The 25,591-nt window shown below is 64.8% G+C and overlaps 1 protein-coding gene across 1 annotated transcript in view; it reads left to right on the plus strand.

Moving 5' to 3' along the window:
* The window catches only part of ZFPM1 (zinc finger protein, FOG family member 1), a 73,453-nt gene that overhangs the window by 19,290 nt on the left and 28,572 nt on the right, over positions 1 to 25,591 (plus strand). Inside the window, 2 exon segments of the mRNA XM_070612493.1 lie at positions 9,655 to 9,783; positions 12,413 to 12,520. Coding sequence (XP_070468594.1) covers positions 9,655 to 9,783; positions 12,413 to 12,520 — 237 coding nt within the window.

Consider the following 25,591-nt stretch of genomic DNA (forward strand, 5'->3'; position numbering starts at 1 on the left):
CCTCAGTTTCCTCCTCTGCACAGTGCAGCTGGTTTCCCCACAGGCTGGTGCTGATGAGCTGGCAGAGCTTCAGAAACTGTTGAGGGCTGTGCACACGGATCCTGGTGATCTGAGAGAGGAGGAGCCACAGCTCCTGAGGGGAGGGGCTCCAGGTGCCAGCCACTTCATACCCCTCTGACCCCCCACTGCAGCCAAGGAGGCAGGTGGACACCCCCACATGGCAGGGAGAGGCGCTCTGGCCTGGGCCCTGGCCTCTGGGGGACAGAGGTCACACAACGGCCAGGGAAGGAACAAGGAAGGCACTAGAAGGGCGGGGAGGGCTTCTCCAAGCCGCAGTCTGTCCGTGACACAGAGCCAGGAGCCAGGAAGGGAAACTGCAGTCCGGTGAGGGGAGGGCCGAGGCCTCGGGGCAGGGAGCCATGCAGACCCGGGACTGAGTACCCTACTCGAGCAGGCTTCCCCCATAAACAGGGACAGCGAGTGGGTGAGGACTCGGGGGAACTCGGGGCAGGGCTCAGGTGGAGCAGGAAGACGCCTCTGCTCTCCCAGCTGTGAGGCCTTGGGCAAGTTTTTTTACTGCTCTGTGCTTCAGTTTCCCCATCTGTAAAAGGGGGTGACACGAAGTCGGGGAGTCGTTAGGAGGATCAAAAGTCCTGTGTGGTTAAGCCTGTAGATCTGGGCCTGATGCGGAGGCCACTCCAAGTGCTCGCTGCTGCTACCGTGTTATTATTACTGTTGTTGTTTACGCCTGCCCAGGCAGGGGCCGGGCTAGGAGAGGCCCCGTGAGGCCTCGGGGGGCAATGTGTGCAGGGAATGTCGGCTCACTGTGGGCGCGGCCAGGGGGCCAGGCTGTTAAGCCCCCCAAGTTCCACCTGTCGGTTACGGGGCTGGCCACAGGAGGAAGTGGTGGTGGCTGGGACCGGGATATGGGTGCAGGACCCCCGGTGCCAGCGCCCTATCTCCCTGCATCTTGCCCCTCCCAGCCTGGAGCCCCTGCACCCGCACAGGCCTCAGAGACCCCGGGCAGGGCCAGCCAGCTTATCTTCTGCCAGTGGGAGCAGGTGGCATGCCTCTGGTCCTGGGTGCTGTGCCTGGTCACCCACCCCGACATGTAGTCTCCAGACCCTCTTTCATGGGGGCCCTCTGTGAGCCTGTTTCCCTCCCCTCGCGTGGTCACCAGTATTGAGCGCCTACTGTGCACCGGGGTTACAGGGGAGAGAGAGATGGGCTGGGCTGGGGTTTGGGGTTTGGCCCAGAGGAGGGTAGGCAAGGGTGGGGACACTGGGGGAATGTCCCGGGGAAGCTGCGTGCCGGGGGGATGGGTGTGGATGGTCTTCATGCAGTGAGCATGCCCTTAGAACCCACGCTGACGGCCCGAAGGCAGGCCTGGGGAAGCTGACCAAGGGGCGGGCGGCCACAGGGTGGGGTCTGTGGCATGAGGGTGCCTGAGGCCTGGGAGCTGGCCCTCCGTCTCCACAGCAACGCAGGTGGACAGCAGGGCGCTTGGTTACAGCGGCCCCTGGGCGTGATGGGGACACAGGGACAAGATACCCGCATGGGCCTGCCTGCTGGCCTCTCCCTGCCCCGCCCACCACCTCCCGCGGGCAGGGCTTATTGTGGGCCTGGCACCCAGGGCTCCCTCCACACCCTCGAGGGGAGGCCAGCCGCCCACCCGGCTTCTGTGAGGGCATCAGACCACGGCGTGGAAGAAGGGACCTGGAGGAGGGAGAGGGAGGCTGGGGAGTGGGAATGGGGCAAGGGCACGTGGACGCAGCGCATGGCTCTGGGGTCAGCAGGACACGCAAGAGCAGACAAGGAGGGTGACTGGTGCGGCGGAGGCTGAGGCTCTGACAGGTCCCAAGGGAGCTTTGGGAGAGGAGCCAATGAGGATTTGGTGCTGGGGTGAGTGTCTCCACGTGAGACTGGGCCACAGGGACCCTGGTTTTATTTGGGTTGCACGTGACCGTCCCACCCATCTTTCAATAAACTGGCCTTTAAAAGCTGAATGATGCTACAGGGATGAATCTTACTGTAGGTGAGTTATAGCTCAATGAAATATCTTTCATTTGCTGAAAGCTGAAGCGGCCACAGCAGCTCCTGCTCGCTGACATAGGCTGTGTTTCCAGAGGACACGGGGCCCCCACCCGCACGGCTCAGAGCGCTGCCAGGGCTCGCTTGATGCTCAGGCGTCTCCTCGCCTCAACAGCCTGGAGTGTGTTGTGATGGCGGCCGGCCACTCCAGCCTGGCTTCCTGGGGACAGTTGCATCCCTCTGCACTCCCCTGGCTTGGCCTGAGCGTGTGCGGGGCTGAGAGGCTGCACGCGTCAGGGTCCCGCTCACCGCAGCGGGGCAGATGAATTGACAGTCAAACGGCCGGAGGGGGTCTGACCACCCAAGGCAGGAAGACCAAGGCCTGGGAGGCAAAGGGTCTGGGACTCAGATGTCTGCTTCTCAGGAAGAGGAGTGGTGAGCTTCCTGTCGCAGGGTGTGTGCAAGCACCACCTGGCTGACCCCTGGTGGAGAAGTGGAGCATCAAGCCACTGCGCAGTCCTGCAGTTGGGGGAGGGAGGGAGCAGTGAGGGAGGCATGTGGGCCTAGGTCCTCCACACATGCAGAGGCTCGATGCTAACTCTCCCCTCCCAGGGGCAGGCTGCCTGCTCGAATAAGCCAAGATTATCTAGCCAACATCCTCTTTGTGGTCACCCTAGCTGTCAGCCAGGACCAATCCTGGCTTAATGAGAGCCGCTGGTGGGTCACAGTGAGGGCCTGTGGGGCCCCTCCCAGCCCGTGCCCCTCAAAGTCCCCAAGACCCCCTGGGCTCCTGCACGTCTCTAACAACACCCTGGTCCTCATGGCCATTGGTGCATCCTTGAACATGGGGTACAACCACTGGCCGTCACTATGGGGCACCTTCCTTGAAGCTGGCTGCGGTTTGGGGTCCTGTCCTCCCACTGGGCACTGGGGGGGCAGGTAGGCGACCAGCTTCCCCCGCCCATGGGTGAATTGCACAGACGACTCACAAATAAATGTGAGGCCCCAGAGGCGGCCTAGACTGAGGGGAAGGAGGCCTCGACCAGGCAGGGGGCAGCGTGTGGCTAGGAGGGCAGCAGAAGGGTTTGGGTGTCATCCTGGGGGTGAGGGTGGAGGAGCCGGGAGCCCAGGAGGGCGTGTTCTGAGGGGCCTGGACCCACGCTGGCTGTGGCTTAGGGAGAAGAGGACGGCTCAGGCCACATTTAGGGGGATGGGTGAGACGTGAGGTGGACCCACCGAGAGAACTGGAATTCTTGTGGGGTCCATGCTGGGTTTCTGGTGGGAAGTGGGCACAAGAGGACCTGCCTGGAAGGGGTCAGCGCCAGGGACCAGCCTGGCCAGGCACCCAGGAGGCTCTCCTCCGTGGGTGCCTGCGCTCCTCCAAGGGAACCCCAGGCCCTCTGCTGCTACGCCAGGACCCGTCCCTGTTCTAGATGTTAGCAGAGCTTTCTAGGAAGCCCTGATGAAATGAACCCCCTCCCCAGGGCTCTGGAACTTTCACGGGGGGCTGGAACCTGCCCCTGTACCCGCCCCCCGCCCCGGGCTCCTGTGCTGCCGGGAGCCCTGCTGTGCATGCCCCTGACCCCATCGGCCACACAAGCCCCGCCTCACCAGCCCTGGGACCATCTAGGGCCCTGGGCTCGGGTGTGGGACACCAAAGCCCCACATCTGGGCTCCCCCCACCCACCTCCCTCCTCAGCACCGCCCTCTTCTAACTCGCTTCTGTCCGGCCACCTCGCCTGGAGGTCAGCTCAGCCCCTTGTTACATTGTACACAAAGTGCGAGTCCCTGGGTGCCCGGGGCTGGGCGCTGTGCCTCAGTGTCCCTGTCCGTCAAACACTAGCCAGATCAGAGACCCTCCTGGCTGGGAGGGGGGCGTAAGAGCATCCTGTCCAGGGCACAGGGCAAGGGACGCTTCACCAGAGGTCACACTGCCCGCCGCCGAGAGGTCAGGCTCCTGAAGCACGGCCCCTGGGAGAGTGGGGCTGTCCCCACTGCCTCTCTGTCCCCGCTGTGGCCCGAGCTGCCCCGCTGCCCAGCGGTGGGAAAGTCTGAATCTGTTGCTATTTTCTCTCTGTTATCGGGGCCTTATCTGGCTGCTGTGCTACCCAGAGGCCAGGGTCTCTCTCCTGGCAACACCGTGACCCCACCCGCCCACCGACTGCCCAGGGCCAGTGGAACAGGAGGCCAGGCCTTCTGCCAGCCTGGGGGAGGTCTGTTCTTCTGCTTGCACTGCCCTCCCCTGGCCCCAGCCCCCCAGCCCTGTCCACCCCCACCCCACCCCCATGCCCAGAGGGCAGGTGTGGCACCTCCCAGGAGAGTTGAACAATAGCAACGGTTGTAATAATAAGGCAAGTCTGTGTTCAGAATCCACTGGCACGACCTTGCTGAACCCTGACCCCAGCCTAGAAATGAGGCTGCTGTCATCCCATTTTCCAAGAGGAAACTAGGCTCGTGGGGTGTGGCCTGCACCAAGCCCCACCTCCGTGTCATGTGATGCCTTCTGCCTGGAGTGCTTTCCCTGGCCCCAGTTGCAGGCAACCTCCTTCTGTCCCCTTAATATCTCCACGCACTTGTTGCCTCCTCCAGGAAGACTTCTCTGACTGGCATCTCCACCTCTCCTTCGTGGCAATAGCCGCCCTTGCCTTTTCCTTTCTTGGGGGTTATGTCTTGATTGCTGAAGGGTCTCCAGCACCTGGTGCAGGGTCCAGGGCTCGGTGGACCCAAAAAAGGTTTGATGAGAATGAAGAGCTGAGCTGGTGAACCCCTGAGTGAGTGAAGGAAGGAAGAGTGACTGAGATGAGGCCATTGGAGCCCCGGTCCGCCCACTGCAGGGTGCACCTCCCAGGGAAGGAGGGCCCGCCAACGGCCAGCCGGGCTGTGGTCAGAATCCGGCCCTGACACAGGAGGGGGCGCCTGGGAAGGTGCCTGCACCTCTGCTTCGTCCTCTGTAAGCTGAGCATAAAAAGGACCTTCCAGGGAAGCATAAGTGACCCATGTGATGGGCAGGCGCACGGTCGGCCGCAGGAAAAGACCCGCACGGCTGGTGGAGCCCTGGGTCTGGCTGGCAGCTTGCCTGACTTTGCCCTAGGTCTTTCACATAATGCTTCTGATGGCCTGGGGGGTGGCACGTGGCCTCCATCTGACAAGGTTCAATCTGCAGGGGCCAGCAGGGCTTCGCCCAGGGCCTCCGGACTCCCCATCCAGTGCTCCGAGCCACCGCATCTGCACCCCACTGGGGGGTTTCCGTGGGGGCCACGGTCTGGGGGACTTGTCACCCCCGCGGCCACCAGCTCCAGCTTTCTTCAAGGCGTCATTCGAAAGGCCCCCCAGCTGCCTCACCATCAAAGCCAGGAGGGGGCCAACCATTGCCGCGGCTTGGGGACGCAGAAGGGAGCTGGGATCACCCCGCTGCACAGAGCTTGTCTCCATAATTCAGTTTTAAAGCATGAAAAAGGGAGTTGATGAAATTCTGCTATCAGCGCCGAGCCAATATGCAAAATATCTCGGCCCCATCAAATAGCTATTATGTTCTCATTTCCACGGGCGTCCGGCTTAATGAGCTGGAGGCGGGCGGCGCGTGGGGCGTCTGCGCACCGCGATAACCGAGGGGCTTGGGCAGCGAGGGCTATGCCCAGAGCCGCCCCGGCGATGGCGACCACCATGGTCACCTGTGCACGCCCCTAGGCGGGTGTTCGCCCATGAGCAATGGGACCAGCGTCACCCCAGGCCGTCTGTGGGGCGAGGGCAGGGCTGCGGCCTGAGCCCGGGTCCAGGAGGGTGCATGCTGGGGGATGTTCCCGCCCCCCGCCTCCTCGCCAAGGGCTGCGGACACGTCCATTCACCTTGCTGGACCTCAGTTTACTCATCTGCGAGGTGGGCGTGACTTAGGCTCATGTCTGGGGGGTGTCAGGGGCTTGAAGGAGATTTGCCTGTCGTGACCGCTATTGGACCCTGCCTCTCCACCCACATCCCCCCGCTGTCCTTTCCCACCACCCCATGCACCCGGTCAGGCTGCCTGGGAGTGCCCCCCATGCATGCCTTCCCCGCCGCTCCTTCACCTCTGCGCTGCAGGCCAGCACAGGGCTTGTATACAGGCAATGCTTAATAATAGAGCATGCCCCCCCCCGACACACACACACACCACCCCACTTCCCAGGCCCTGCTGGGCAGTGGGTGATGGTGACATGATGGTGACAGCTGATGTTTGGTGCCCAGCCAGGCCCTGGGCTGAGCTCCATGCAGGTGAGCATGCGAGGTGCAACCTATTGTGGTTTCCGAGCACAGAGAGGTGGATTGACTTGCCCAGGGCCACGCAGCAGTGACCCACCTGCCCAGTAGTAGGTTGGCCTGGCCCAGCTGTTGGGGTCTCTGAGCAGAGAGGGTCCCACAGGGGCCGGGCAGGGGTCTTTCCCAGCCCAGGGCACCCAGGGAAGCCGCGATGTCTCCCCACTGCCCCAGCCAGCAGGGAAGGCTTCCTCCCTGAGCCCGGGGTGGAGCGGGGACCCAGGTGCCCCGGTGTGACCCAGGAGTGTCACAGGGGCTCAAGCAGGGGCGAGGTGGCACGCTCTCAGGTGCCCAGGTGGCATGGGGGGCGTTCACGCGCCCCCTCCCACTGTGCCAGGAGCACCCCGCGGTTGGTGGTTGTCTGCAGTTATCGGAGCGTCTTAATTGCGCTGGAACTGAATTAGCAGCGGTAGACTCTGCCAGCCGCCCGCAGCCTCTCTCCACACTCATCTCCTCGCCCGTGTGCAGAGCGCGGGCCTTTGTTTTGCAGTGAACGCTCCGACAGAGCTCGGCCCGGGGCTGAGCCCACCTGGGCGGCACTGGGAGTCGGGCTGCCATCTGTCCAGGTGGGGCAGGCAGGGAGGGTGTGTCAGCTATGTGTCCCGGCGTCCACCCGGCCCCTGCTCTGGTCCCTGCGCTCCCCAAGCACAGGTGGCTTCACAGCCGCTCCCCAGGGCTGGCGCCTGGGGCCCTGAGGTCCAGGCTGGTCAGCAGGTGGGGTCCCAGCTCCGGGCCTCCTCTTCCAGCTCTAAATGAGCACAGGGGGCACCAGGCTTCTAGAAAGGGGCTGGCAGGTGGGCTGAGCCTGCTGGCCATGGTGACCACGGTGCCCACTCAGACCCGACCCCACAGGTCGGGGAGTCAGATGCCGGCCTCCACCACAGCCTCTGCTTTCCTGCCCCAGCACATGCCACGGGAGGGACGGCGGGCCGGGCCTCCCACCGGCCCCGGCCATGAGTCAGCCTGGGCTGGCTCTGTGTGGTCTGAGCCCGGCTGGCCGAGGACTGTGAGTGCCTGCCCGCCTCCTCTAATGACAGCTCTGAGGTGTCCTGTGGAGGCTGGGATCAGAGGGCTGCAGCTGGGAAATTCGCCCTGGCGCCTCCTGCCTGGGACCCTCTGTGGCTCCCCAGTGCCCCCAGGATCAGGATCCTCAGGTCCCCCTCTTCCCTCCTCCGTGCTGCGGAGCCCCGCCCGTCTCCAGCTCCCTCTGCCTGGACTTCTCTTCTCAGCCGTGGGTCTGGCACCAACGCTGTCCCCTCAGATCTGCTGGTGGCATCTTGCCTGTTTTTCTGTCTTCTCTCTCATTTGCCCCCCACCCCATGACACTTCTGTAATTTGCCGTCGTTTCCCTGTGGCCTCATCTGTGGTTGCACTGTCTCCCCTGCCAGCCGGGACGTCCCCTGCAGAGTCCAGAGGTCCCGGGCACCTCACATCCTAGAGCAGAGTCTGCCCTCAGATGGAGCACAGGCCAGAGGGGCGTCTGCCCGAAGCAACAGCTCAGTTTTCATACTTCAGCCAGCCATCGCCAACCTGTGACCAGAGAGATCGGCTGAGACGCAAGCAAGCGGAAAACCAGCTGCCCACCTCCCTGCCCGTGGGAACTGCTGGATTTTGAGAGTCAGTCTGCACAGTTGTCACAACATTGCTCATTCTGTCACAGCGCCATGGTCTCCCTGTCCTGCTGCCTCGAGCCAGCTGCTGTGGCCCGTGTCGGACACTGGCTGGTCGTGCATGTGTCCCTCGCTGGGCAAGCACCAAAGGCCTCAGCAGCCCCACCTCGGATCTGCCCATCTCCTCCCCGTCAGCCACTCGCCCACCTTCTTTCACCCCCGGAGGAACCAGGCAGAGGAGGAGAGTGAGGGTGCCAGGAAGGAGGACACTGATAATTTGTTGGGAAGCCCCTGAGATGGGCAAATTGTGGTCTCTCTGTGTGTTTTTCTGGAGAGAAGGCACTGGATTTCATCAGATTCCCCAAGAGGTCATGACATAGAGAAGGTCAGGAGCCACCAGCCACAGAGGTGTGCATCCCAGACAAGTCTCCTTCTGCACTGCTTGCTTGCCTCCAGGGATGGGGAGCTCAGCCCTCGAGAGGTGGCCATTCCATCCTGTGTGGCTCAGCCCTTCCTTCTGGTGCCCTCTGTTCCTGACACCAGAGCAGGCCCCATTCTGCTCCATCAGTCATCTCAGACGTGTGAATTTGCAGCTGTGGCCACGGCTTCCAGACTTTTCTTCTTGCTCATTTTCCTCCATAGCAAGAGGCCTGGCTGCTACAGGCTCGGCGGGCTGGGCCAGAAGTTCTTCCCGACTCCTGAGGCGGGCTGTGCTGGGGTCTGCGAGTCAGGACCCTCCCCCATGCCTCACCTGGGCAAGGGGCGTCATCTCCCTGGTGACCGCTGGGTGGGGGTGGAGCAGGTGGCCACCGAGGAGGAACCTGGGACGGTCACTGGGGCAGGAGGCGGCCCCACCCTGCACCTGTCTCTGAGCCCAGGGCCCAGGCTGAGACAGGCAGAGCGGGGCCAGGGGACGTGGGGAGCCGGATGAGGAGGGGGCACCTGTTCCCCACCATTCTCTCTGCCCGCGGCACTGGCTCCATCCGTCTGTCCTCAGGGGGAGAGGTTGCCACCCTGACCTGCACTCAGGCAGCTTCGCCGCCCCTGGAGGGTCTGGGGTCAGGCCCCTCCAGTTTGCCTTCTCACCTGTAAGGTGTGCTCCAGCCTCCCAGCCCGGGAGGGATGGGGATAGGGGCCAGGGGCTTGACTGCAGACGCCTGTGGGCTCATAGGTGCCCATCAACCATTCCGTCAACTGTTTAATCAGGGTCTCTGGGGTTTCCTGTGTGCTGGGCGAGGGGGCCACCCTCAAGAAGCTCCTAGGCCCCGTAGCTGAGCAGGGTGGGTCCCGGCAGAGGGACAGCCGTGCAGAGGCCCAGAGATGCTGACCCTGGGGCTGTGGGTGCACCGGTGGTTCTGGGCCCCCTGGGAGTGTGGCCCTGTGCGCGGGGAAGGGCTTCTGCCCGGGGAGGCCCCGCCATGGCTCCTAGGGCTTGGAGTGGGGGTTAGGAGGGCCAGAACCTGCGTCCCTTGGCGAGGCCAGCTGAGGCTGCAGGGTAGATGGGGCGGGATGGGCAGCCGCTGACCCAGGCACTGGCTTGGTTGCAGGGTGGGGTCAAGTCTTGGGGGACCCTGAGGAAGCCCACGCTGATGGCCGCCCGTCGTGGCTTCTGACCCCATGGGACTCGCAGGCCCCAGAGCTATGCCCGTGGTGGGCCGGGGGGGTCAGGAGGCGGGGTGCCGTCGCCCCCCAGCCCCTCACAATTTCCCACGGGCTGTGTCCACAGGTTCCCTCGGAGACATGGAGGCCGGAGAAGAGGCCCAGGCCGTGGACACCAGCCTCCCTGAGCAGGAGGCCACAGCCTCTGAGCCGGCGGCTGCGACAGAGCCGGAGCCCCCAAGCTCCCCCGCTGCAGGTGAGTCAGGCGTGGCGCACAGCGGGCCGTCTCTACCCTGAGCCCCCACCGCCCCTTCCCGCGTCCTCGCCTCAGACGTCCCAGGAGCCAGTCCCTCTGGGGACTCGGTTTCCACCCCTGTGAGATGGGCCTTGAGCTCGGGGGCATCTGGGGCTGACCTTGCCCAGTGGGTCCAGCAGACCCTGGGCGGCAGTGGGCCTGGAGGGGAGACGCCGAGGGCCTCAGGAATCAGCCTTTTGTGGGACAGGTGGGGAGACTGAGGCCTGATGCCGAAGGTCTAGCCCAGGGTCAGACAGGGAGTCTCATGGGCCACTGCGTGACCTGGGGAAAGCCACACCCCTCCAGCCTCCGTTTACCCTCTACAGATGGGGCGGTGAAGCCTTACCTGGCTGTGGTGCCTGCCTCGGCACACGTGTTGCTCGGGACGTGGCGGGTTCTCCTGTTAAGGCACTTTTCCCCATTTTACAGATGAGGGAATGAGGCCCAGAGAAGTTAAGTGACTTGCTCTGGATTACACAGCCTGTTAGCACCCACGCTGGAATCCGACCCCAGGTCTGGATTCAAGTTGATTCCTCCCGTTCCCCCTGCCTGCTCCCCACCCCACCCGGGCACCTGGAACCTCTCCTTGGGCCCCCCTGCTGGCAGTTCCGGGTGGGGTGTGTTTCTAGAGCTGAGAACAGGACGTGGAAGGAGAGACCCTCCCCCCTGGGGTGAATAACCTGGGACCCGGCGGCCTGTCCTGGCCAGGTCCACGCAGGGCCTCAAGGCTTGGGCAGCCTCTTCGGCCAGCTGAGCCCCAGGAGAAAGAGGCAACTGAGGCTGGGATTTGTGGTGGGAGGACAAGGGCTGGCTCTGCCCGCCTGCCTGCTGTGGGCCCGGCTGCTGCCTGCTCCACCCAGCTGGCTGTGGGCAGCAGTCTTGGCCCCAGCCCACTGAGCGCCACGAAGCCATATGCACAGAGGCTGAGTCACCCCCAGGCCGCAGTCTGACGGGGGAGACACAGCCACAAACGGGGCCTGTCGGAAGGCACTGAGTGGGAGGCGTGACTGGGCAAGGAGGAGAAATGGAGCGGAGGGTGACATTGAGCAGAACCCCGAAGGACACGCAGAGCCACCGTGCTGCGCACAGGGAAGGGTGTGCCAGCAGCAGCGCCTGCAGATGCAAAGGCCCTGGGGTAGGACAGAGAGTGGGCAGAGGAGAGCCCTGCAGGGCAGGGGCCTGAGGGGTGCACAGATCCCAGGCAGATCGTGGTCCCCAGAGAGGGTCCTTCTCACTGTGGACCCCCACCCCAGCATTTCCCGGTCTCAGAGTGTCAGCATCCCCCTTGGACAGCCACAGCCCCAGGAGCCCAACAAGCCTCGTTTTCTGAGACCTGCTGGCACCCATGTCCCTGTCCCCAGAGACAGGCCCATGGGGTCACCAGGGCCATGTGGCAAGAAGGAGGCAGGGCCAGTGGGACTTGAACCCAGGGCCGGGGCTCCCATCGCCCCTAGCTCATGGGGACAGCGGGCTGGGGTGAAGGGCCCAGGCCTGGCCCCTGGTGCCGGCCCCTATTTGTTGTTGTTACTCTCTCTGCCACCATGGGCTTGGTCTCATGTTGCCCAGTGGGGCGGCCACTGCCCACCCCAGCCTGCCCGGGGCCCACGCTCCTGGCCCTCTCCCAGCCTCAGTTTCCGCATCTGTAACTGGGTTCGAGCCCCTCCTGGTGGCTGAGGCCGAGGGAGTGTGAGGGGCGCCTCATCACCATTGCTGTCACCACTACTGTTAGGGGCTGCGCTAATGGGGGGCCGCAGTCTGCCAAAGGGCAAGTGGCTCATTGCTGGTGGACTTCGATCCGGGCGGCTTTCCCGGGGAGCCGGGCGCCTTATCTGATCTGGGAGCCGGGGCTGCGCAGGGCTGGGGGCAGGGCCAGGAAAGGAGCTGGAAAAAACAGCCGGGGTTGCACCTGGCCCAGGCCATGGTGATAACGTGGCGATGGGCGCGATAACGTGGCGGGAGCACTGTCTGCCTCTTGGGCAGGCCCAGCGCAGCTCCTGCGCAGTGGCTGGAGCTCAAATGCCAGCCACATTGATTTATAGCCAAAAATAATAGGACTTTTATACCGTGTGATTGATTTATTTGATGTTAATCACGGCCCTTATCGAGGGTATTAATAATCTGCCGGGTGCATGACGTCACCAAGGGGGGGCTTTTATGGGAGCTCATCGATTGGGGGCAGTGGTGGTTATCAGGACCAGCAGGGAAGGCAAATATGCCCTTTGGGCTGGAATTGGGTGCAGGGCCCAGTGGAGGGGCCCCCAGCTGCTGGCTGGAGGAGACCAGTGAACAGGGGCCCACGCGTGTGCCCACTGGCCTGGGTGTGCCCAGCAGGCCATCCTGCGCTCTAATTATTAACAGCAGCTGGAATAGCAGTTATTATTGCTGTGATTAATGAGGGGGTGAGGGGTTTGAAAGACCAAGGGGAAAATTGAGACGTCTGACCCCGCAGTGGGAGCAGGCCTGGGGGTGGGGGATCCAAGGCACTGCTCACCTGACTGGGCCTCAGTCACCTGCCTGACCACGGAGTGGGCTGGGCAGACAACGCAGTGCCAGAAGCTCCACAGGGCTCATGGTGTTTTTTTCTCTACAGGTGATAACCCCCCACCACTCCCACCGCCACCACCCCCCACGTCCCCAGGAGGCCCCCAGGAGATGGAGGGGCTGGAGGAGGAGGCCGGCAGCTCCTGGAGCGGGCCAGGTAACACGGCTGCGAGCGGGCGGGCAGTGTTGCCTTTCCAGGGCGGCCTGGGCCAGCCTTCCCAGGGTCATGGGAACTGGCCGCCCTGATGGCTCTGGTCGGGTGGGCCTGGCCTGCTGGCTGGGGAGGTTGGTGGTGACCCACTGGGCCTGGGCCTGTTCCAAAGTCCAGCCAGCCCATGGGGCCAGCGGCATCACTGGAGGCCGACGCTCAGAGCCAAAGGCAGGCCCCATGCAGCAGACGGACAGGCTCTGAGCATTCTGGGAGGCAGAGTCTGGTCTGGCCAGGAAAGAGGAGCAGGTGGTGAGGGCATGTGCGTCTGCAGCTGCCTGGGCCCTGGGGCCGCCCCAGCCAGGCTGGGGGTTCAGAGCTGGCAGCAGGGGCCTCAGGGAGTGGCTTGGCCTGTGTAGGGTGGGAGAGGACCCCTCCACCCTTCGGGTGGCTGCAGCTGCGTGGGAGGCAGGAGGATCTCCAAGTGCTGAGTCCTGGCCCGCAGGGAGTGTCTTTGAGGTCCCACCAGTGTTGTCCCTGTGGCCCCCCAGTTCCCTGTTTGTGGACATCGGACAGGCTGGGTGTGCCGGTTACCCATCATTTATGATCCATAACGGACGAGGCTCGGGGAGCTCAGGGCTGCATCTCAATGCAGGCGCGGCTCGTCGTCGAGGGCCGTGGCTCGGGAGCTAGCGGGTGAAGGATGGATGGGATGGAGGCCACATCCTGGGGCCAGGGATGTGGACCAGCTGCCTTTGCGAGCACCTGTGTGTACCAGACAGACAGCTCAGGGAGTTGTGTGCGGGGTCAAACACAAGTGAGGTTCGTGGCCAGTGGAGAGGGAGCACCTAGTGAGGGCCTCACCTTGCTGCGGGGTCAGGGAAGCCTTCGCAGGGGCAGCGGGGACCTCCATCCCTCCTCTGGGGGTCCCCAGGGGCCAAGATGAGAAGGATGTCAGAGACAGTCTCACCAGGTTCAGTTCAAGTGTCTGTGTGGGCCCCTGGGTGGGACCCCAAGGTGTTAAGAGAAGAGTGCTGTGATCGACTGGTGATGTCTGCCACAGGCACGGAGGGGGCACGTGTGCCTTGGGGGGGTCCCCTGATGATTTAACACAGCCCGTTTCCACAATAGGTGGGCGTCTGAGGCCCAGAGAGGCAGGGGTGGCCTGGTGGTCACAACCAAGATGGTGACCCCACACCGTGGGGAAACTGAGTCCACTCCCAGCCTCCCCTGCTCAGATGGGCTGTGATGCTGCCTGGGAGTGGAGCACCGTGGGTAAGGCAGCTGGGCTCCTCACTGCTGCCCTTCAGGTGTACTTCGCTTCCTGTCCCTTGACCAATCCACACGCCACCTTGGGGACCCAGTGATGGCTGGCGGAGGGCCAAGGTGCCCTGGCAGAAACATTCCCACATCATGCTCTCTCCCCGCCAAGGAGCACCTGGCAGACAGGCTGCAGGACCATGTGTCTTCAAGGCCCTCCCAGCGTAGTCAGGCCCAACTGAGCTAGCCACCCACCTGCTGGGCCCTTCCACGCACGGGGGACAGTGCCGTGGGGCTGGGCAGGGGCCCTGCAGCTCCTTCAGTTTCCCCAGCTCAGGCATGGGCCAAGAACGAGGCACCCACAGAAACCGGGTGAGCCGCCCCAGGCCTCGTGGCCCACAGGCCAGGCTTTGCCAGTAGAAGCTTCCTGCTGTGCTAGGGGTGCAGGCAAGGACCCCTGTGCCTGTGGGACCCTGACCACCACTGGGCAGGTGGGGGGCTGAGGCAGCAGCCAGTGGGCAGAGTGACCGTGGGAGGATAGCACCGGGTGGTCCTCACACCAGGCCCTTTACGGAGGAGACCCAGGCACAGAGTGGCCACCAGCTGGCAAGTGGCAGGATGGGGTGGACCTGCCACCTGCTCCAGAGCTCAGGCTGGGAGTTTGTAAACACTTCGGTCATCATCCCAGCTGGTCACCATCCACCCTGCAGCGTTGACATCCCTGTCCCCATCTTACGGATGGAGAAACAGAGGCCCCGAGTGACGGGAAGCTGACCCCAGGCTGGGGCTGGCCTGGGGTGGCCGCAGGGGCTGTGGTTTGGGGCTGGGGTGCCCCAGGGAGCTTCCTGCGCTATTTGCATCCTCGGGGGCCTGGAGCTCCCTATCGGCTCCCACAGATAGGAATTTCTGTGCGCTGGGCAGCGATGGGCGATAAGCGGCCGCCGGCCAACCGCCGCGGTGGCCGCCGCCTATCAGACACCGAGCAGGCCACACTTATCGCCCGGCCGGGGAGGCCGAGGGGCCCAGTGGGCTCTTATCTCACGGGGGCCGCCTGTGCCAGCAGTGGGGCATCAGGGCTTCGCCGGGGCCCGGCCGGGTCGGCATCCTGAGGGCAGTGCCTGGCCCAGTGACGGGCTGGGGGACAAGGGTGTGCAGCGGGGCCTTAGCCTGCCAGTCCTGGCCCCTCTCTCCATTCTCTGTCCCTTGGAGCTCCTCTGCGCAAGCGTCTCCCCCCATCTCTCTCTCTCTCTGAGTCTGTCTCTTGGTCTCTGGCAGCTACTGCCCCGTCCCCAGTCACGGGGAAAAGAGCAGGCCAGCTGTGCCTGGCTGGGGCCTCCAGCCCAGGGGTTACCCCCGCCTTCCCCTCTGGGAAGAGGGGGCTGGCGTGGGCCACAGAGCACCCTGTGCTGTCTGGCTTTGAGGAAGCGACTGGGCCCCGAGCCTCAGTTTCCCATCTGGCCTCACAGAGCCCAGAGCCTGGGGCTGGGCACACGCCGGTGCAGCCCATGCTGTTGCCCTCACCTTTCTGGCCACCATCTGCTGGCCAGGACCAGGCTCGTGGGTGTCCTGGGGATTCCCTCCCCCGGTCAGACCCATCACCCAGGGAGGGTGCTGAGATGGCCAGGGCCCGGGAGCGGGCAGCGTCGCCCAGTGCAGGCCGGCCCCAGTGCCCATCTGCTGCTACATAGGGGGTTGTGCAGCTGACTGGCCCCAGTGGTCAAGGCCCCAAGCAGATGGCTGCAAAGACTCCAGGAGGCACCTGGGTGGCACTAGGCAGAAGGGAGGCACCCAGCCCCTCTCCTCCCAGGAGGCCCTCGACATGCTGCAGACACAAACGAGGCCCTGGATGTGTGAGGTTTTATAAACCCTTGAGTGTGGGTCCCGGGGCGTGCGAGGGGCTGGTAATCTCCTAGCCCCGGTACTGCCCCCACACCAGCGCCCTCCTGCCCCTGCCTGATACCCAGTGGCCTCAGAGCTCCAAAAACAGCCTGGAGAGGCGCTCAACGGTGCTGGTTTTCATTTTCAAAGTTATGCGCTTCGTTTGTTGCTGGTGGCTTAGTTCTCAAGTGTTGCCCGAGTCAGGGCTCCCGACGGCCAGGAGCCCGGGTTCAAGCTAGTTTGACACCCGGCTCTGCAGCGACTGTGCAGTGTGGCCTCAGGGATGTCACCTCCCTCCTCTGAGCCACAGGGCCAGCAGGGGCCACCTCGGCTGGGTTAGGGCTGGAGCAGAGCTCAGACGAGGCATCCTGGACCGGAGGGTGACCCCAAAGGGGCCCGTGGGGCAGGAAGGTCTTGCGGCCAGAAGGGCCATGTGGTGCTGGGAGAGGAGGCGCCAGGTGGAGGGCAGGGCCACACGGGCTCGGAGGAGGGCCCCTGCACAGAAGGAGCCTGGGGCCTATGCTGGGGTAGGGGGCAGTCCCCAGGGAGGGGGTGGGGGCAGGATCTGAGCAGGGGGTCCCACAGGGACAGTGGACGAGGGCACAGCAGGGGTCTGGTGGGGGCCGTCCCCACAGACCTGGGGCCAGGGATGTTGGTGGGAACTTCCCTGGCCGCGCCCTGCCTCGCCTTCCCCTGAGCCGCCAGCCCAAGTGCAAGGGGGCTGGGTGGCAGGCAGGGCGGCGCGACATTTTTGTCTGTGAATGACCTTGTTTGCTGGAGGGGCTGGCTGCGTGCAATCCCAACATGCAGATGGCTGAGAGCCCAAATCTCTAATCCCACAGCGCTCTGGGGAGCCGGGCCTCTGCCGAGGCTCTGCAGGTCAGGGGTCAGGGGTCACGGTTCGCCCCGCCCCCATCTCCCCACTTAACATCCAGAGAGAGCAGAAGGTCAGGTGGACACACTGGCCGTGTTAGGACCGAGAGCCCTGAGGGTCTCATCCAACTGTGAGTGGTGGTCCTGGGCCCATCACCCACCTCATGGCCCCATCTGAGCCTCTGTCCAGTGGCGGTCAGCATGACCTCAGCCTGCCTGTCCAGGTCGTGAGAAAACAGACACAAGGAGGGGCTGGGGTGAGTGGGTCCGGGAGCCTCCTCTGCATCCAGGCCCCCTGGTGTGGGGTCCCCTCCCCTGGGGAGCCCTCCAGGCCTGTCTCGCGCCTGAGCAGCCCCTCAGCCAGCAGAGCAGGGCAGCCGGTGGGAGCCGAGAAGGCTTCACTCCACAGCACCCCCCCAACCCCTTGCCACACAGGGGAGGCAGCGTGGGTGCACCCCTGGCTGGGGGAGCAGTGTAAGACCCCACTGAGTGCAGGGCCATCCCCTGTGGGTGCCGAGCTCAGCTGGGAGTGAGGAGGTGAGGCCGGGAGGCCTGGAGGGGCCCCCCCACCAGCTCTGCGGGCGTCCAGTGGCCGTGAGGGGGCCCAGGAAGGAAGAGGGTGGCCAGGGACACGTTTGGTGGTCAGGGCGGTGGGTGGCTTGCCTGTGTGATTGGGGTCCCAGGAATAGGGTCCCCTTCACCCACAAGTGTCTTGGGACCTGGAACTCTTTCCTGGTGACCACGGTGTATAAAACAGATCCAACTGGACAGAGCCATGGGTGGGGACAGGTGAGGAGGCAAGAGGGCCAACCACCCATGAGAGGCTGAGATGGGGCAGCCGAGATGGGCAGCGAGCAGTTACGCTCTGATGGGGCATGGACTGCTGGACCAGGGCCCGGCTCTGTCCCGATGGCACAGGACGGGCACGAGGCTGGTCCACAGGCCCCTGACCGCAGCCAGGCGGGGGGTGGAGGGGGCGTGGGTCGGGGCCACTTCAGCTTGCCAGGCAGAGGCAGCAACGGGGACCCCTGTGGAGCAAACAGTGTCCACAAGGGGCCAGGGTCTGTCCCCCACCCCAATTCCGGGGCTGAGTGGGGTCTGCACCCTCGGAAGCTGGCCCCTTTGGTGCGGAAGTGGCCTGGGGCTCCCCTGGCCCCCGCAGCCCCTGCCTGGGGTGACCCAGTTTCAGGAGAAAGGGACTTGGGGAGCATAGGGTGGCAATGGGAACTCGGGACTGTGGAGCGTGACCGGCCCACCATGCTTGGGACCTGACAAGAGTCTTTTTGCTCTGGTTCCGGCACCTCGAGCCACCCTGACCCCTCCCCACGTGCCGTCTCCTGTGACCCTGCCTGCCATCGTGGGAGGGGTGCCAGGTGAGCCCCACTTTACAATCAGGGAAGCTGAGGCTGGCAAGGTGGAGTGGCGTGGCCAAGGTCGCCTGGGCCCCAGTGGACAGGGCGAGGGATCTGAGCAGACTGTGTCTGTTTGGGGGGTGAGTGGTCTCATTTTAACCCTCCCCGCCCCCCCAGAGCCATGCACCTCTGCTCCTGGCCAGGCTGTGTGATCAGGGCCCCAGGAACGGGGTCCCCTTCACCTGTAAGTGTATTGGAGCCTGGTGACCGCTGTTTACAGAATAAATCCGACTGGCCAAACATCGGAGTCATCTTTTTGGTCCCCAGCTCCTCCCAGGCCTTGGAGACAGAGATAGGAAGGCTGGCTGTGTCCCCCTGGCACTGCAGGTCAGCAGAAGGGACCACCAGGTGGCCAGGGCCTGGTCAGCACCATGGGAGGGCCCCTGAGCCCCATCCCCAAGCCGAAGCCTAAAGGACAAACTGGAGGGGGTGAGGGTGTTGAGGCAGGGAGCTGGCATGTGCAAAGGCCCCGGGGTTTGAGTGGTGGGTGTGACTGGAACATCAGAGGCCAGAGTGGAGTTAGGGAGAGATGGGACGGGGCGTGGACGGTCAGGGTCTGGGCTCGGTGCCGTGCGCTGTAGGGATGTGCCTCCCTTCAGTTCACTATAAACTAAGCAACTGAAGGGTATTAAGCAGGGCGTTTGCTCAGCTGCAGTGAAAGAATGGGCTGGGTGAGAGCACCCCCGGGAGCACGGAGAGGTGGCTGCTGGGAGGAGCAGAGGAGGCCCCTGTCGGCCGTTTCCTGTTTGGGGACTGGAGCCCCCTCCCCGCCCTGGGGTCCCAGGGGGCCCTGCAGGGGGAGGGGGCAGGGAATCCTCGGCCCTGGAGTGCGAGCAAGGGCGTCCGGCCGGGCTCGGCTGACTCATCCCGCTGCTGGAGTTTCTCTGCAAACCTCAAGGTTTGTTATCGGGTGGCGGGCGGCCGAGGCAGGACGGCCTGTCCTGATGGACAGCCCTGCAGATGGGCCGATACGGCCGGCCGCGCGCCCCTCCCGCCAGCTCGGCCTGTGTGGGTGGGAAAACCATCTCTGCTCTTCTGTTATCGCGGGGCCTGGCATCGCGGCCCGATAGGCCTATTTGTCTTAGATTAACGGGGGGGAGGGGCATGCGAGGGGGCCATGGCCGATGGCAGGGGTCAGCCTGGGGTCAGCTCCAGGGACCAGACCCAGCGGCTGGGAGGAGTCACATCTTCTAGGGGTCCCAGGGGAGGGGGTCCACACTGTGTTTCCCCAGAGGACATGTTCCCTGAGACCCCGCCCCAGCGGGCCGTATGCCTGTCCTGACCTGCCCGCTTCACAGCTGGGCAGACCAAGACTCGGGGAGATGGAACAAAATCCTGAGGAGGTGTGTTTCTTCACGGCCGAACATTCTTCCCAGGTGTTTACTGAATACCTGCTGGGAGTCAGGCCCACTGGCAGAAACGGGGGACAGTCCTGCCCTCTTGGAGGTGTGTCATGGGGGTGACACAGGCCAGAGAACCAAAGGAGCTTGGGGTCTACACCCCAGGAGTGGGCAAGAGAAGGAGGTCATTTATTCACTCGACAAACACGTGTGTATTAAGCACCTGCTTGGTGCCAGCAGAGTCCAGGTGCCCAGAGAGCTGACGTTCTTAGTCAGCCAGACAGAGACTAAACAATGAGGTAAAACTGTCACGTGTCGGAGGAGTGAAGCTCTGGAATAAAATAAAGAAGGGGGAGCGAATCTAAATAGGGCCCAGAGCAGGCCTCGCTGAGCCACGTCTGGACAAAGACCGGAAGAGGAAGGGGAACCAGCTGCGGTTGGGGACAGTGGACCAGGTGGACAGCACAGCAAATGCCGGAGCCCTGAGTCTGGAGTGTGCCCGGCTGGGTCTGGAGCGGGTGCAGGGCACGGAGGGAGGAGGCGAGCTCAGAGCCGGCCCAGTGGGTAGGTGGTTGTCTCGGAAATGGAGTTCAGAGGTCTCAGGCTTTGGCCAGCACGGCCAAGAGTGGCTGGCTGGTGATGGACCCCTCGGCTGCCCACGGCTCCCGGCCCTGAGCTCTTTCCATGACCCCCTCCCCAGAGTGTGGGTCCCCAGGCTGGGTAGGGCGTCGGCAGCTGACAGCGCAGAGGTGGGGCTGCGAGCCCGTGGCCTCTCCCTGGCTGGCCTGGCCCACGCGGATGCTGCCTCCTGCACTGCCCCGCGGGCAGCACCCGGGAAGGCCCTGGGCAGAGTCCTCTGCAGCAGGACCCCCCTCCCTCTAACTGGCAGGGAAACTGAGGCACGGAATCAGCCATGGCTTCCCCTGTGCTGGGGTTGCTGCCCCCTTGGCCCTGGGCAGCCCCCTCGCTGTGGGTAGTGGTTCTTCACCTTGGAGGGCTGACCGCCTGGCACCCACATGGGCCCTGGCCACATGGAAGCTGCCCCCTGGCCTGGTTCTGACTTTCACCTCTCTCCCCCAACAAAGGCACCTGGGCCTCGGGGGTCACCCTGGGGCCAGAACCTCTCTGTGAGAGGAGCAGACGGTCTGCGGGCAGCCCTTTAGCAGGGTGACCACGGTCCCATCAAACTACCCGAGCACGGGAGCCGTTCCCCATCCGCTCACCCCGAACTGTTATTTGTTGAGGACCTACTGTGTTCCAGCCCCTGTTACAGACACCGGGGACACCACAGGAGCAGAAGAGAGCAGCCACTGCCCCCCTGGAGCCACAGCTGTGGCAGAGAGAGCGGTCAAGGAGGGACGAGGGATGCGGGGGCTGAGCAAGGAGCACGGGCTGAGAAAGGGGGGCTGCTCCTCAGCTTCAGGACTTGCACCGGGCTTGGTGGCTGAGAGAAGGGAGCCCTGCAGACTCCCCGGGTCAACCATCCCACAGAGCGCAGCCATGCAAAGGCCCTGCGGGGGGACCTGTAGGGGAGACGGGAGAGAAGGCCCAGGTGGGAGGTGAGGGCTGGCGGCTGGGGCCGGCTGCCATGTGGGGAGTGGACCCTGGGGGTTCAAGGGCGGCCACGGGGCCCCATGAAGAGGCTGGGACTGTACTTTGGTGGCAGACGCTGTGGTCTCCATTTTACAGATGCAGAAACTGAGGCCCAGAGAGGTGTGGCTGCTGCTCCAGCGCCACCCAGGGCGAGTGAGCCAGCATCGAGCCCACCCTCCCTGGCCCAGCCCCACGTGTCTCTCCTGGGCCCCCGGGCCCCTCCTCGGCGGGTGTGGACGCTGCGCTTCCAGGGGGCGTGGGGCGCCCAGTGAGGAGCACGGTGGGTCCCTGCCGTCCTGGTGGCAGGTGGGGGCCCAGCCTGGCCGCCTGCCCGTGCAGCCCGCTGACCTCACCCGCCTTCCGGGAGCGGCAGGCTGCGGCCAGGGCAGCCTATCTTGGCCACGGGCGCTGATCGAGCCGGGCTTCCTCCTCCGCCCTCCCGCCCGCTTCCTGCCCGGCCAGCCCGCCCCTCGCCCGGCGTTGTGTCTGAGCACAGCCTGCCAGCACCTCCCAGGCGGCAGGGGTGCAGGGCCCCCGTCCCGGGAGTTTCCCTGCCTGTCCTCCTGGGCCCAAGTGCACACTCGCGCTGCCCAGCCTGGGGCTAGGGCACCTCGGCCACCTCCCTGAGCCAGCCACCTGCCCGGTGAATGGCCCAGACGTGTACCCAGAACCCCGGGGACCACGGACTGCTTGACGGCGGGGAGTGACCTGCGCGGGCACAGTGCCTCTTCCCAGTGCTGCCCGTGCTGTCACCAGGCCTTGCACTGTCACTGTCACTCGCTGGTACTCTCACTGTCCCTGTCCCCATTCCTCCTGGCTGGCGGGGCTCCCGCTGCTGGCACCAGGGCCGACCTGGCTTCCAGCTGTCACCTCTCTCGCTGGGGGCCTCGGGCTGCTCCTCGTGGACCGGGGACAGAATGTCCAGGCTGTTTGGAGGACCAGGAGGGCTGGGGACAGGCCCAGGTGGGGCAGGAGGGCAGCGCGTGTGACACGATGGCTGTCTCCAAGCATGCCGGCCGCCGTGTGGTCCCCCAGGCCATGTGGTCCACGGGGAGCTGTGTCGGGCCCCCAGGTCATGTGGTCCACGGGGCGCCGTGTGGTCCCCCAGGCCATGTGGTCCACGGGGCGCTGTGTCGGGCCCCCAGGTCTCCTTCCTGACGGTGGGCCCTCATTGCAGTCCCGCAGCCTCAGCTAGGACGCGTCAGGGTCGCCTCCCCTGCGCCCACCGGCTGTCACGGGCCTGGGAAGGAGACCGAGGCAGCCCTGACCTCGCACCAGCCACCACGGTCACGGGAGCTCCCCACGCCCAGGAAGGTTCCCTCGACCGCACATACTCGCCAGATGGGGACACGGAGGCTCGCGGGCTGTGGTGCCTCTCCGGCCCGCCGCCCCAGGGTCAGCGCTGCGCTCCCTGAGCACCCCTCCCCCGCCTCGCCGGCCCCTGATTTATTTATTTGTTATTCCTCTATCTCCACACGTAACTCTTGATTTCCTCACCACGCTTTTCCATTACTGCGGCCGTGGACGTGGCCGATAAGATCCGTCCCCGGAGATGGGACAAAGGGGCCGCCATCGGCTCGAGGGCTGGTCATATCCTGCCCGAAAGGGCGAGCAGGGCCTGAGATGAGGCGCGATGCTATCTCAGGGCTTATTGTGTGTCCTCGCGGGGAGGGACCCTGCCCCCCTCGCCCACGCCCCTGCCCACTCAGACGCCTCCGCGTCCACCCTGCCCTGTCCCATCCCCCAGGGCCCCCGGCGCCCTGCCCCCGCCATCCCAGGTCCACCCGTGGTCTGCACATGGCCCTAGGCTGGTCCTTCAGCCTCCCTTAGCCTCGGTGTCCCTGTCTGTCACCAAGACTCCTGCTGCCGGAAGCAGGTGGATGCAGTGGTCTCTAGGACCCAGCCCACCTTGCCCAGCGACGCTCACGCACGGCTGGGTGCACAGGCAGGGCCCCCACCGAGCCCCTGGGCACAACACCCTCACCTCGACTCAGCAGCTCAGCTCCTAGGAATTTATTCCAGAAAAATCATCTCCGCGTGGACGGGCACAGGGTGGCGAGGATAGCCATCGGTGCGTGTTGAAGATAGTGAGCCAGTTATTTTTCCTTTTTGCTGGCCTGCAGAATTTCTACAAGAGGGAGAAACGACCTAAAGAAGCACATCCTGCACAGACGTGCCCGCCTGTGCCTCTCCCCGCATGCTCACGCTCACGCACACGCACACGGGTGGGGGACGCCCAGCGCCAGAGGCCAGGGTGGGATCAGCAGATCCAGGGCTAATGTCAGCGCAGCCCCCACCCCGACCGTCGCCGCCCCCTCCCGGGCCCTGAGCAGAGGCACAGCGAGTGGGAGCTGGTCTGGGGCGGGTCGTTGTTCTTCGTGCCTCCTCCTCAAGGCATGCGAAGGACAGGGCACTGGACAGGCTCGGACCTGGGTTTGAACTCAGTCACCCGCCACATGTGTGGCCAGATCGTCTCTGACCCTCGGTGTCCTCGTCTATGAAGCGGGACACCAGTCCCCGGGGTTGGATGGTTTGAGGGTTGAGTCAGTTGGTGCCAGGAAGGCAGGTGTCTGCTGGGTCCACAGCCCAGCTAGCACGCACGGCTTTCACAAGACGGGGCTTCACCAGTTCCCGGGGACAAGCCTCGTGCTGGGTCCTTTCACGGGGACCCCGGGGTGGGGGCCATGGGCAAGCCGCTCCCTCCCCAGGCTCCCTCCCCATGAGCACACGCCTTCTTTGTGGGTGGAGCAGGGACTCCAGGCTCGGGCTCGGGCTCGGGCTCGGGGCTCATAAAGGATCAGCAGGTGTTCAGAGAGTTCTGTGTTTTCTGGAAGGATCTTTGTAATCCCTCAGGGGCTCACTCTCCTGTAGGTGGTGGCAGTGTCATGATACCCTCGATGGTGTTGGCTGACCTCAGTGCCCACTGCTGCTGCCCCAGGGCAAGTGGGCACCTGCCAGGCTGGGGTAGGATGGGGCTCGCCTGAGGTGGGGCGGGACCCTCTCTTCCAGACCCTCAGGCCCCCCTCCCGCCCTCGTACAGAGGAGACAGGGCCTGTGAGGGTGCGTGGGCAGCGCCCAGACCTGGCCACACCCCACGGGCCAGCGCAGGGAGCCGGGTGGGCTGGGGCCGAGGTGGTGAGCCAGAGGCCGGACGGGAAGGAAGGGCCTTGGTGGCGTCGGCCCCTGGAAAAACAGGGGGCAGGGGCCGCGTTGATAGGAGCCGGATAAGCTGTTTGCACAGGAGGTGTTTTCTTCCCTTATCAGACGTCCTGCTTCCAGCCTGCCCGCCAGGACGAGGCGTGGCCAGGAGAGCTGGGACCCCAGCCCGGCTCCCAGGCCCCAGGGTCTCCCAGAGCCACAGTGCCGGAGCCCGGAGCTCCCTCTCCCCACTTGGCAGATGGGAGGGCTGAGCCCGGAGGGCCAGGACCCTCAGCTTTTCAAGAAGCCCAGAGGGACCATGAGGCCTCGCACTTCGAGGTGCCTGGGGAGCTGCGGTTCTCAGGACCCGTGGGGCCACGGGGGGCTCCCTCCAGGGTGGGGGGCAGGGACGGGCCGCCGGAAACCCCGGCCTGGGTCAGGGCAATGTCCTGGCCCAGCACATAGACCCCTAAGATGTTCTGGTCCCGCCGCCCGCCGGGGGCTCCTCCTGCCAGTGCAGCTGCCTTGGGCTGTGCCCAGAGCGGATGGAGCATCCAAGATTCCATCCCCACCCCAAGGAGGCCCCTCTGGGGGCTCAGCCCCACCACGACCTCCCCCAGCCCCACTCGGGCTGCCCTCAGACCTCAGAAAGGGTGCCTCTGGGAGTGAGCACGGCCCACTGCGGCCCACCTGGGGCCTGGTCCAGAGGGTGGCCAAGCCCCATCCCAGCCCGGGGCCCCTTTCTGTAGGGCCACACCCTCCCCAGGACAGGCAGTGGGGGGCCTGCAGTTCCCATGGGGGAGCTGCCCCGCCCCGCCCCGCTCTTCCCAGGCAGTCCCAGCGCCACCATTAGCCAGGGCCAGGGTTCAGCCCGATAAAGATGGGCTGTTGTTCCATGTCAAAAAATCAATAAGCCACCGATGTTCCCGCGATAGGGGGAGGGTCACGCACCGGCCGCGGGCAGGGCGGGCGGGGGCGCCAGGCGTGGGGTGGCAGGAGGCCACCCGGGCTCAGCGGCCCTCCTCATCAGCCCCCAGGCCTCCTCTTTGCAGACGTTGGCTCGACCCCCACCCCTGTGAGGAGGCCGAGGCCTGGAGCGCTGGGCGGGCGCCCCCAGGATGTGGTGCGGGGTGGAGGGGCCGTGGCGGCTGGGCTGGAGCTGCACAGGTGGCCGGGCCTTCCTGGATCTCCTCGGGGCAGGGGGTCCTCTTCTGCCCAGGACGTGAGAGTGGAAGCCGAAGGGAGGCAGCGGCTCCTGGCCAGGCCAGCTGCCCCCTCTCCCAGGTCGATGGCTGGTCAGCCGGACTGGGGTGTCCAGCTCCAGTTCCACCTCCTGCTGCTGTCCTCCAGACACAGGTGCTTGCTGGGTCAGAGGCATATGACCTTGGGGACACAAGCGTCAGCGACCCCGGCTCTTGGGGCTGATGTTCTGGCAGGGAGGTTGAGCGTTAATGAAATACAGTGGCCCCACGGTGTTGGAGGCAGTGGGCGCTCAGGGCACAGGAAGCAGGCACGGGCAAGAGGGGCCGGTCCATGCTGCACGCATGAGGGGACCCGGGCACAGGGGTCTCCACCCTGGACGGCCC

The sequence above is a fragment of the Equus przewalskii genome, chromosome 3 (genome assembly GCF_037783145.1).
Source record: "Equus przewalskii isolate Varuska chromosome 3, EquPr2, whole genome shotgun sequence".
NCBI lineage: Eukaryota > Metazoa > Chordata > Mammalia > Perissodactyla > Equidae > Equus > Equus przewalskii.